The sequence below is a fragment of the Morus notabilis genome, unplaced genomic scaffold (assembly GCF_000414095.1).
Source record: "Morus notabilis unplaced genomic scaffold, ASM41409v2 Scaffold87, whole genome shotgun sequence".
NCBI classification, from domain to species: Eukaryota; Viridiplantae; Streptophyta; class Magnoliopsida; order Rosales; family Moraceae; genus Morus; species Morus notabilis.
In genome coordinates this window covers 815,067-827,339 of record NW_010366183.1, presented here as the reverse complement: position 1 = coordinate 827,339, position 12,273 = coordinate 815,067, and the positions used below count along the sequence as shown (strand labels likewise).

The 12,273-nt window shown below is 36.4% G+C and overlaps 3 protein-coding genes and 1 pseudogene across 3 annotated transcripts; 2 read left to right on the top strand and 2 right to left on the bottom strand.

Moving 5' to 3' along the window:
- Positions 1-1,832: 1,832 nt before the first annotated feature.
- LOC21406005 (UDP-glucuronate 4-epimerase 3) lies at positions 1,833-3,668 on the top strand. Its single transcript, XM_010109842.2, has one exon. It carries the CDS (start codon positions 2,024-2,026, stop codon positions 3,356-3,358), a length of 1,335 nt encoding a protein of 444 aa, XP_010108144.1. The 5' UTR covers positions 1,833-2,023; the 3' UTR covers positions 3,359-3,668.
- A 1,355-nt stretch (positions 3,669-5,023) lies between these two features.
- LOC21406004 lies at positions 5,024-6,337 on the bottom strand. Its single transcript, XM_010109841.2, has one exon. The coding sequence runs from the start codon at positions 6,257-6,259 to the stop codon at positions 5,261-5,263; it is 999 nt and encodes a 332-aa protein (XP_010108143.1). The 5' UTR covers positions 6,260-6,337; the 3' UTR covers positions 5,024-5,260.
- A 782-nt stretch (positions 6,338-7,119) lies between these two features.
- Positions 7,120-10,839, top strand: LOC21406003 (maspardin). Its single transcript, XM_010109840.2, has 8 exons — positions 7,120-7,513; positions 8,003-8,128; positions 8,525-8,623; positions 8,913-9,055; positions 9,154-9,262; positions 9,397-9,504; positions 9,971-10,111; positions 10,217-10,839. Exons 1-8 carry the CDS (start codon positions 7,442-7,444, stop codon positions 10,613-10,615), a joined length of 1,197 nt encoding a protein of 398 aa, XP_010108142.1. The 5' UTR covers positions 7,120-7,441; the 3' UTR covers positions 10,616-10,839.
- Positions 10,840-11,255: 416 nt separating this feature from the next.
- Positions 11,256-12,273, bottom strand: part of LOC21406002 — a 1,671-nt pseudogene continuing 653 nt past the window's right edge.

The window sequence follows — 12,273 nt, the reverse complement described above, 5'->3', positions numbered from 1 at the left end:
AAAGTCTTCTCCTCCCTCTTTCCTTATATTCGGCGGTCTTCTCTCCTCCAGTCAATCAAATCTCTGGTCTTTTCTCTGTCGTTTGAGGTGGCTGATTCCAGCTACCTTTGAAATGTAAGAACTTGCACTGCTTACAATAGGCCTTAACGCATTCAGGACTAACTTTTTCCACCGTGAAGTATTGCCATACAACGGATTTCTTCCTCCGACGCTTGTTGGGTTGTATTTCTGCTATTGTTACCTCCCTGTTTTCGATTGGCACTATTGTAAGAGTATCCATCTGCAGGGAACAAGATCTTAGATTTAATCCAAGAACAAGAAAGAGAGATAAGGGGAAAAAAAAAAAAAAAAAAAAAAAGGGAGAGAGAGAGATAAAAATCAGAAATATAAAAACACACTATTTATTTGTAATGTAATTTTTTTTTAAAAACTTATTTGTAGTTGACATGCTTAGGAGAAATATTTTATTGCTAATGCTAATTACTATGTTCTTATATATAAATTAACTAATAATATATGTGTACATTATCCTAATTGTTTATTATTTACGTATCTTAAGATAACTGATAAATAGTAAGAATAAAATATTTACATATAAGAGATATGTATATATTATATTAATTATTAGTTTATTGATTAGGGAGTTTATTAATTGCTTAGTATATTATTTCAAATACTATTACATGTTTTTAAAAATATAAAACTAAATGCAGTTTCAGTTTTTTTTATATTAAAAATAATTTCTGAATAAAATTACCAAACGCATTTTAAAAATGATTCTTGTCTAAAATTAAAAACGTTTTCATTTCTCTTTTCATATACAAAACAAAATTATTTTAAAACGGGTTGTGTTTAGTACCCCTTCAAATTAACCTTGTTAAAGAAGACTCTCATGTATATATATGTTTATACATATAATATACGTATTTCCTTTTCTGAAAGGAAAGTGACTGCATACTTTGCTTGCTACGTTATGGTATTTCCAAATAAATGCTAATGAAGAATTAATTGGTGAGAAAAGATATGAGTTAACCAAGTCAGCTATGAATCAAATGAGAAAGTTCCACATTATTTAGGAGACATTTGATTCATAGATTAGAATCATAAGATTAGAACTATTTTCAATTTATGTGTATTTTTATGAGAGAAAACACTGTAACAAATTATAAATCATGATTCAAATCGGAGTATGAATCTTCCAACCAAACAACCCATTAACAAATCTTCGCTGTAATTCCTCCAAGTAATAGAATGGTGCAGATTTAAGCCTCTTTTTTCGTTTTCTAAAGTGTAGTTCTGGGGAACATTTTAATGAATAAAAAAAGGGTACAAAATAAAAATAAAAAATGTATTTTTTGGTTAATTTTACAATATTACTCAACTATTTGGAAAAATAAAAAAATGTAAAAATAAAATCATGGACAAAAAATTGGACCAAAAAAAAAGTTCCATGTAATTTCATTACACCGAATTGAAAATATATCTCGATTTCCCCATTGAAAATCTAATTTGTATTTAAAAAAATATTAAAAGAAAACTAAATTATAATACCCAAATTGCCCTCCTGAAAACTAAAAAAAATATTAAAAGAAAACTATTAAAGAATCTGGAGGACAAGCAGTAATTAATTATTAAAGAAAAACTTTTCTTTGATAATTAATTACTACTATATACTTTTAAAGAAATTAACTTTTAATTATGAATTTAAAATTATTTTAATTTATGTGTATTTTTTATTAAAAAAATATTATAATAAATCATAAATCGAACGACACCACTCTAAATTATAAATTCATATCCTTTTTCCATTTACCCATCACCGAGTCTGGAGGACAGAGTCTGAGAGGAGAGAAGAATCAAACCAACTCCTCAAAATCCCCAATTTCCCTCCATTCTCTTCTCTCTCTTCCCCAAAAGGAAAAATTAAAACCCCCTTTTTATTTTCTCTCCAACCAAAAATCCCAAACCCTAAAAGAAAATTTCGGAATTTTTGGGGATTTTTCCTAGCGGAAGTGGCTAATCAATGTCACAATTGAAGACGATCTCTCACATCGACGGCGTCGGAGTCCCGTCGACGCCGGGGAAGTTCAAGCCGGACAAAGTGCCGCCGTTTTTTCACCGTCTCCGGTGGTTCCACGTCTCCATCTCCAGGCTGACCCTCTGGTCCTCCTTCTTCGTCGCCTTCATCGTCGTCTACTACCTCTTCTCCTCCCCTTCTCCCTATTCTCCTTCGTCTTCTCGCCGATCCCTCGGCGTCTCCTATGGCGGAAAGGACTGGGAGCGCCACGTCACCCGCTCTACCAGGCGGCATTCATCGAAATCCGGCGGAGGAGGCCTCACCGTGCTCGTCACCGGCGCCGCTGGTTTTGTCGGAACTCATGTCTCGATCGCCTTGAAGCGGCGCGGCGATGGAGTCCTAGGGCTTGATAACTTCAATGACTACTACGATCCGAGCCTGAAGCGTGATCGTCAGAAGCTTCTGGAGCGATCGGGGATCTTCGTCGTGGAGGGAGACATCAACAACGCCGAGCTCTTGTCGAAGCTCTTCGAGGTCGTGGCGTTCACGCACGTGATGCACCTGGCGGCTCAGGCTGGTGTACGGTACGCAATGCAAAACCCTAGCTCTTATGTTCATAGCAATATAGCTGGGTTTGTGAATCTGTTGGAGGTCTGGAAGTTGGCGAATCCGCAGCCGGCGATCGTCTGGGCGTCGTCGAGTTCGGTTTACGGGCTGAATTCGAAGGTACCGTTCTCGGAGAGGGACCGGACTGATCAGCCGGCGAGTCTCTACGCGGCAACGAAGAAGGCCGGTGAAGAGATTGCTCACACCTATAACCATATCTACGGGCTTTCTATTACTGGATTGAGGTTTTTCACGGTTTATGGACCTTGGGGAAGGCCAGACATGGCGTATTTCTCTTTCAGTAAGAATATTCTTAAGAGGAAGCAGATCACGATCTTTGAAGCGCCTAATCATGGGACTGTGGCGAGGGATTTCACCTACATTGATGATATATTGAAGGGCTGTTTGGCGGCTTTGGACACGGCGAAGAAAAGCACCGGGAGTGGCGGGAAGAAGAGGGGCAATGCTCAGTTGAGGGTCTTCAATTTGGGGAATACTTCACCGGTGCCGGTGACACAGCTTGTGAGGATATTGGAGAAGCTTTTGAAGGTGAAGGCCAAGACGAAGGTCTTGCCTCTGCCGAGAAATGGAGATGTGAAGTTTACTCATGCCAATATAAGTTTGGCCTACAGAGAACTTGGGTATAAGCCCACAACCGATTTGGAGACTGGATTGAAGAAGTTTGTGCGTTGGTACCTCAATTACTACCAAAATTCCAAGAAGAGTTCCTGGTGAATTCAAAGATATGGGTTTATTGATTGCTTGTTATCTCATTCCATTTGCCAGCTTTGCTCAATTGCTTTATCATACTCGTGATATTGTCATGAAAAGATTAATGGTGTCCTTATACGGATTAGTTTGCTGTTTGAGGGCACTGGGTTGCAGGGGGATACTTGATAATCTCTATCAAAGGAAAATTGGTGGGATCTTTGATTGTTTTTCTACATGTTGCTTCTTTAAGATGTCATTTCTAGCTTAGAAGATGTACATACAGTTCATGACTGATAGACCACAATGATAATGCTGATTGGTGGATTAATTTTTATCTGGATGTCACTTGAATAAAAATAGAATTTTGCTGCAAATGCAATTGCTAGAAGCTACTTCATCTTGTGTTATTATATATATGTTTAAATTGTGTTCTTATTTTTGTATTGATCGATTTTATGTTCTGCATAATTGAACTTATAACTTGGAGAACCTTTAGTTCACAGCATTGCTCTTAATTGTGGATCAGAAAGAATCATATTTTATGGTTGTGCTTTTCCATCCTTTGTTGATAACTTGAACGCGTTGATATTTTACAGTGTTGGCCCATTATTCATGGAATGGAAGTATAGAACAATTGTTACTGCGTTTTTACTAAATTTAACTCTTTTAGTCGCATTTCTGACAATATAATGTTGATTTTGGATTGAAAAACTTCTAAATTGTCTTCGTTGGAGTTTGGTTTGGCAGTTCATCATTACTCTATGCTCTAGTGCCTCCTTTCTTAGCAGTTTCTGCTATCTAACACGCTTGGTTGGTTTATGTATTTATAGTATCTTCAATCTTGTTATCATTTCCTCGACATAACGTGGTTGGTTTTGCTTTCTTGGTTGCTAATTCCTTTTATCGTTTTGAACCTATGAGAACAAGTTTACACGCTCAGGACTATTTATTTCAGAGATGATACTGAAAAATCACAAAAATTTACAATTTTTGGATGCCCCGCTTGCTTTGATGATTAAGAGATGGTTACGTAACAACTATAACTTACCTTGTGAGAGGTAGAGTTTTTGTTTCTAAGCTTCGTGTTAGCAAAAAATTGATCTCATATTATATTGTGCTGCAAATAGAAAGTGACTGAAGAAGTTCAGATTAATCTTGAATGTGAATGTTTAACTTTCTTGACAATATTGAGTGTCCTGTGGATTAGTATTATGTGAAATTTATAAGCAATCTCTTTAAGATATTGACATTTATAATACAAACTTAGGCAGAGGTTGCTTCTTATCAACTCTGTAATTTCGCCATCCATTGAATTGATGACTCAGAGGGAATTCAGGGAAGTGACGGTAGAGATCGATTTTCAGTTCGGAAGTGTCTGCATTTGAGGATTTACTCATTGAAAAACAATTATCTACAAGAATACTCTTGCGACTAGTGAATTACTATTTCTCATTTACAAATGTTTGCAGATGGTTTCCAATGGTAATGTTCGTGCATGATAGAAACACAAACAAATACACTTTTTTTTTTTTTTTTTTAAGAAAAATAACTTGTGAGTTGAGATTTCTCAATTAAGAATGTTTTCGTTTTTAATGATACACGTTCACGCATGATGAGATAAAAAGCTATAGACATTACAAAAAAGAAAAGAAAAAAAAAAAAAAAAAAAAAGAGTTTAACGGCACATGAAACTAAAATATAGCTTGTTAACTAGCAAAGTTTAAGAAACGTGCATTCATGATATTCATAATGCGTATATTGCTGAACAAGAAGTCACAATCCAAACTCATCCCTCACTTTCACACAAAATTTCAGGTTACACTAACCAATACAAGGTCAAGTGAACTTGATCAAAATCAGTCACTATATACAATTACACAAGATTGAATCATCTGATATCATTCCCTTAGGTAGTAGATTACCTGATTATCTCTCTGACGCCAATTCCCACCAAGAACTGCTCTTATCAACCTGCTCACAACCATCACCATCATCATCATCCAAACCACACAAACTCTTCTTCTCCACCTCAGGGTCATATCTCCACTCCAACCTCTCCAAAACATCCTGGTCCTTCCACTTCCCGACGACCGAAACCGCCTCCTTCTTCGCCTTCCACATCATGATCTCCCTCCAACAAAATCCGCTATCTGCAAACCTCTTCAAAGCCCCGCCGCCAGCATCGACGCGTTCCCCCACAACGACAGTCTTGACACACCTCTTCTTAGCCTCTTGAAGAACTTCCACAAATCCATAATCATCCGACACAAGCACCAAACACTCGGCCCTCCTCTTCTCCATCACCGCCACCATATGACTCTTCCTATCCCCCACATTCCCAACCCAAAAACCAGCTCTCTCCAACTCATCTCCTAATCCAAAGCCAACTTTTGGCGTCAAAACTTCCCTCACAGCCTTCTTATACTTGTCCATCTTCATTGAATACTTCGCCACCAATTTCACTCTCCTACTTCCTCTAGCAGAGTCTATCTGATTCAACCTCTTCGAATTCTCTCTCTCATGAATCTGCTTGAAATGATTAACGAGCTTCTCATGGTTATAGAAATTCCTCCCACAAACCCCACAATGAAAAGACTCACCACACGTGTTCTCCAACTGGGTTCTTCTTCTTCTCTGATCTCTAGTGGGTTTTGCGTAGGCGATCATGTCTCGGACGAACCCAAAAGAGGAAGCGGTTTTCTTGAGCTTGAGGGCGGCTTCGAATGGCCGAAATGGGCTCGGCGGTTTGTTGTCCAAATCCCAGAAAATTGCGACGTTCTTGGGTTGTTTTTTCGGTGTTGGAGAAGAGTTTGGGGTTGGAGAATCGGAACCCAGATTTGGTTTGACATGGTAGAATCTGTTTAAGAGAGTGAACAGGTTTAAGTGGTTTAATCTTATGGTCTGGATTTTGTGGAAAGCTGCCATTTTTCTGAGGGTTTTGCTATTGGCTTTGCTCGAAAAGGAAGGAGGCGGAGAGGAGGGAGATGGAGGAGAGGAAGAGAGGCCACGGTATTTTAATCAGGCTTAAATTTGTCATTTATTATATTCTTTGTTTTAAGTTATTTTTACGTTTTTTTTTTTCCAAAATTTCTGCATTGAAATTTAATCAAAATTACATTTAAATAAAAAAATACAAATTAATTAAGTTTCTGATTTAAAAAATCTATTAATAGAGTGCTTTTAATGTCTATTTTAGAAATTTTCTTTTTATCTTTCTTTTAGAGGTGAAATAAATCTTTTTTAACAGAAAACTGGAGTTCATATTATTGAGAAAGAAAATTCCAAAGAAGAGTATGAACAGATATACTTTTAATTCCTCGAATATTATTTTTAATGTTATCCACGATATTTGCTTTCAGGTTTCAGAAATAAAATATTCTCAAGATTATAATTTAGAAGAAAAATATTTTCTTAGAGTTTTTCTTTTATCTTTAATCAAAGTCAAGATAAGTCAAATCACATAAACGTGCAATAATAAAACACATATTAGAAATGGACAGATATACATATTTATAATCAATCACTACAAATGATAATTATTAAGCATGCATTTAATTTACGTATTTATGTTATGATTTAAATTATAATTTATTATTTATTATAATATTTTTTTTAAAAATAATATACATAAATTAAAAATAATTTTAAATTTATAAACTAAACGTCTATTAAATTTTTTAAAAAGAGGATGTTCATTTCCTTTGGAAAAAAAACAAAACAAAAAAAGCACGTAAAAAGAAAGAACTTTAATACAATTATTTTTTTCTAAAAAAAAGGGACATTAATGTCCGCCGTTAAACATAACGCTGACGAGCGGTTGAATGAGATGACGGAGTCACAGAGAGAGAGAGAGAGAGATGGCCCAGCCACGTGGGTGTCCGGCTGGATGATCTTCCTGTCCATCGATCCCCCGAATCAAAATTCAAGGATTTCTTATTCTTCCCCCAAAATACCAGCGACGACCCATCAATCAAACACAGACACACACAGAAGAGAAACAAGTGTTTCGATCGATCGAGATCGAAGGAATTCGAAACACGGTTTTGGCCTAAAACCCAACTTCTTTTTAGCTATATATATATATATATACACACACACACACACACAATGAAAGGCGCCTTCTCGGCGCCCGGTGATTATATCTACTTCAAGTCTCAGGTCCCTCTTCATAAGATCCCCGTATGTCTCTCTCTCTCTCAATGTTTTTCCCATTTTCAGGCGATTTCAGTCATGGGTTTTGTCTCATTCGATGTTAGATTTTGATGTACATGAGATTGTAATTGGTTTTCATGATTTTCTCTACTTGGTTTTGCGAATTCTAATTTGGGTTTCTTGTTTAAAACATTTTTTTTTTAAGTTGTACACTACTATTTCAGCTTTAAAGCTCGGTACTTTTGATTGTTCATTACTAATGAAATCGATGGAGAAGTTTGTGTGCATAGAATTCTAGTTTGGTGTCAGCAATTTATTATTGGATCCGGAATTTTTTTGCCGTCTTCAATTTATTAAGGTTTTGCTCAATTGGTTGTTTGCTAGCTCATAGTTAGTAGATCATTATTTATGAGCAGTGTGATTTGTGTGTTTACTCCTTTAAAAATGTTCGGAATTTCGTCGAAATGACGTTACTTTTTGAACTGTTTCTTCCACATATTCCTTCGTTTCTTGCAGATTGGAACAAAGCAGTGGCGATATTATGATTTTGGTCCTAAAGTGGTTCCTCCACTTATTTGCCTTCCTGGAACAGCAGGAACTGCTGATGTTTACTACAAACAGATTATGTCATTGTCCATGAAGGTGAGACATCTGATTCTAGAAATTTCGTTATCTCTCTCACTTAAGTACAGGTTAATGTTTCATTATCAGCCTATTTTATCTATTTTCCTCACAAGTTATTTACCTAATGGCTTGTCTCGATTTTGAACGAGCCTCTTGAAGTTATTAATCACAGCGCTTTTTTGACCTATGGATAGGAGCTCCTTTCTAAATTATTTTCATTCTATAAGAGTTGTAATTCATTTGGACATTTTTGTTAGCTTGTATATCAGCTTAGCAAGTAATTTCTGGGATGTCACCATGAATTTTTCGTTTCCCTTTTTCTTTCTAAAAGAGGAACAAATGTTTACCTCACTTCTAACGCTTCTAAGTTTATGTGATAACAATATTTCGCTTCTTTTGTTTCCAAATCTGCAGGGTTACCGAATTATCTCTGTTGATATTCCTCGGGTATGGAATCATCATGAGTGGATTCAAGCATTTGAAAAATTTTTGGATGCTATAGATGTTCACCATGTAAGTTCTTTTTTGTATGGTACTCTTTTGTTAAACATCCTTTTAATAGACTGTTAGGAAACCATTAGGTAAAACTCAACCTTACAAAACCGCCTAGCTAGGGAAGGGACCTGTGGGACTATAAGAGAAAAAATTTAAACCACTACCTGAATTATAGTAGCTACTCTTCTCTTTTTGTGTAAACTGTTAAGTGTTAAGACTTAAATATCCATGCTGAACTTACTTTTCATATCAATCTCGATGATAGTTACTGGCGAATTGAGTAAACTGGTTCATCTCTTTCTACCAGATACATCTTTATGGTACATCCCTGGGAGGCTTCTTAGCTCAGCTTTTTGCCCAGCATCGTCCGAGACGGGTTCGATCGTTGGTACTATCTAATTCATTTCTGGACACTTGCAGTTTCTCTGCTGCAATGCCGTGGGCTTCCATGTATGTTTTTTATGTCTCACATGGTAGTTCTCTGTAATTCTCTGGAGAGTTTTCTAATCTGATTTGCTTTGCTGATTATGGTATTGCCTCTACTGCAGAGTTAGTTGGACCCCTTCATTTTTGCTTAAAAGATATGTCCTTACAGGAATTCGCGATGGCCCCCACGAACCTTTTATTGCTGATTCTGTGGACTTTGTTGTTTCTCAGGTAGATTAGCGGAGGCCTTTGCTATGTTTTGGTTATAAATTTGTGTTTTAGCACAACAAGAATCTTCCTTTTTAAGATGGAATCTAATTTGCACTGTATATGTATATTTTGGCGCTAATGTGTGATCATTTTAGGTTGAAACTCTCTCAAGAGAAGATTTAGCGTCCAGGTTGACATTAACAGTTGATGCTGCATCTGTTGGATCTCTTTTACTGTCTGACTCACTTATCACAATAATGGATGTATGTCATCTGGACCTCGTTTTAATGTTTTCATGCACCTATAAAAACACACCCCTCAAAGTGATGCCTCTAGAAAAGAAGTTTTTATTCTGATAAAGCATCACTTTGGTCGTAACTACTTCACTTTGAAATCAAATATATTTAACTAAAATCACTTTCGGTCATTAACTGTCTGAACAATCTCATACTTCTGCTCAATGCCATATATGATCACTGCTGTACACCTGGCACTTATTTTTTCCTTAACAAGAACCTTTCAATTCTCAACACAATACTACGACCTTGTTTTAAAATACAAGTTTTGTATTTTAAGATGCAAGTTTTAAAATACAAGTTTTGTCATGAAGCACACACTTCTTGTGAGGCAATTAGCATGCGCGAGTTTTTAACAAAAGACTCTTGTTGGTTTATGTATTTCTTTTCTATACCTGGACGTGTCTACTGTCTGCATGTTCCCTCCTTGAAGACAAATGACTATTGTGCAATTCCTCAACAACTGAAAGACCAACTTTGTGAGAGATACCCTGGAGCAAGGCGAGCATACTTGAAGAGTGGAGGAGATTTTCCATTTCTTTCGCGCCCCGATGAAGTCAACCTACATCTTCAGGTAATGATCCTGTGCTTGCTTATGCAGGATTGTGTGTTTCATTTTGCTTTATCTATGAGGTGTATTGAGTGGAAGACCTGCATTTTGATCTTCGCAATGTTGCAGCTACACTTGAGACGTGTTGGTGTAGAGGCTCGACCGGACTTGGTCAGGAGTAACCCTAGGGAAGGCAATGGTGGTGGGAATCCTAGTGAAAAGAATGACAAACAAGAAGATCCAGATGACACATCAAAGGATGACCAGGGAACCTCCGAAAATTCGTCTGCCCAAAATCAGCCACCTCTGGCTCCCGAAACCTCGGAATCTCATAGTTTAGACGGTCAGCTCGATAACGCAAAAATCTGGCACCTGGGTTTCATGAAGAAACAACACATTGTATCTCTACCCACTCAAATTCTCTTGCAAGTTACATGGGAGATCGTCTCTCTTCATTTCATGCCACTTTATATGGGAACAATGTACATTATTTTGAACAATAGTTGGAAATTTAGACAAGCTGTGTAAAATAAAATAGAACTTCTGGGGAACTTCGTTTGTGTAGTTGTACAAACAATTTCAGACCAAGTTTTTGCTGTTACATCCTCAAGTCACTCGGCACATTTGGAAGTCATAACTTGTTCCCAGTCCACGTACTGTTCTCCCTGATCATTGTAGAAAGATTCAGTGTAATTTCTTCATTTTTTTTTTTTTTCAATATTCTTATGGGCTGGTACTGGTTTTCTTCACCTTAGCATAGTTCTAGAAACTAAACTTGGCTTTAAGAGATTAGAGCATTGCAGTCTTCCGGATATGGAATGTGTTATCTGATATATCCTTCCTAGAAGCAAACCATAACAGACTTTCTGCAGCTCAACTCCGCCAAGAAATTTACTGCATCAAGGTCTGGTTAAATTGAATTTCATGAGCTACATTCCATATGACATGTTTTGACAAGATGAGAAAGGAAAAACGAGCTCTTCAAAATAATAGGAGATCCATCCATGATTTTTAAGCCTCACTATGATGAGCAAATAGGCATGGCAAAATCATATGGTGAAATCAATCGTTCAAGGGCAAAGGCAATTATGCAAGATTGGAAATCTCAAAATTGCTATATAAAATAGAAATTTAATCTAAATCATACGCTATAAATGTCAAATAAATATAATTCAAAAACCGAAAACAGCTTGCTATAGCATATATAATTAAAAGAAAAGTGAGACTTCCATTGATTCCCCAAAAAAGAAACATTAGTAAAACGGAAAATCATTTTCTGCATATCTCCCAGAAATTGGGACAAGAACTTTTCACTAAAAATGATCCACACTACTCTAGAACTCGATAAAATGGACTCTGTAGTTATTGCTCAAACCACTACTAGCATCCATATTCTTCTGAGTGATGAACCTCTACGCAACTAGAGTGCTTGCAGTGGTCGACTCGCTGCAAATACAAGTTACAAGAGCAAACATTAGATTGGAGGGACAAAACTTCTATACCCATGTTTTAGTCTATCAACATCAAATGCGTTTACAATGTTCAACATTTAAAAAGTTTACATATAACTACTAAATATAAAACAATTCATAACAAAATAAAAGAAAAGGGTCATTGTAGATAATATCATAACAAGTTAAAAACTTTGGATATTTGCATAATACATTTCAAATAAGGAAACTTCCAATGGAAATTGTCATACCATTTTATAATCATATCACTAAATCATTAAAATGCAAACTTAACAGAACGAATATCTGACATTCGAAAACTTGTAGCATTTCACGAAATTCTTCGAAAAATGAAAATGGTAGAAATTAGGAAAAAAGAAACTCACTATTTCCAAACTGGAGGAAGCTTCTTAGTCTTCTTGTAATAGCGAGCAAGACGGTGAATTCTGCTTTCAACAAGAATGAGCCTGAACTTGGAGTCCTTGTCCTTCCTATTCCTCTCCAAATGCTTGCGGATCGAAACTGCCTTCTTAATCAAATGGTACAGATCCTCTGGGATCTCAGGCGCAAGCCCTAAACAATCACATTATCGTTATTATTACCATATTACTAATCCAAATTCAATCACAATTCACACACAAATCACCAAACCCTGAAACACATTTATCTCAACTGAATATCCACAATGACAGATGAACAAAATTACCATGAGCTTTGAGAATACGCAGGATTTTG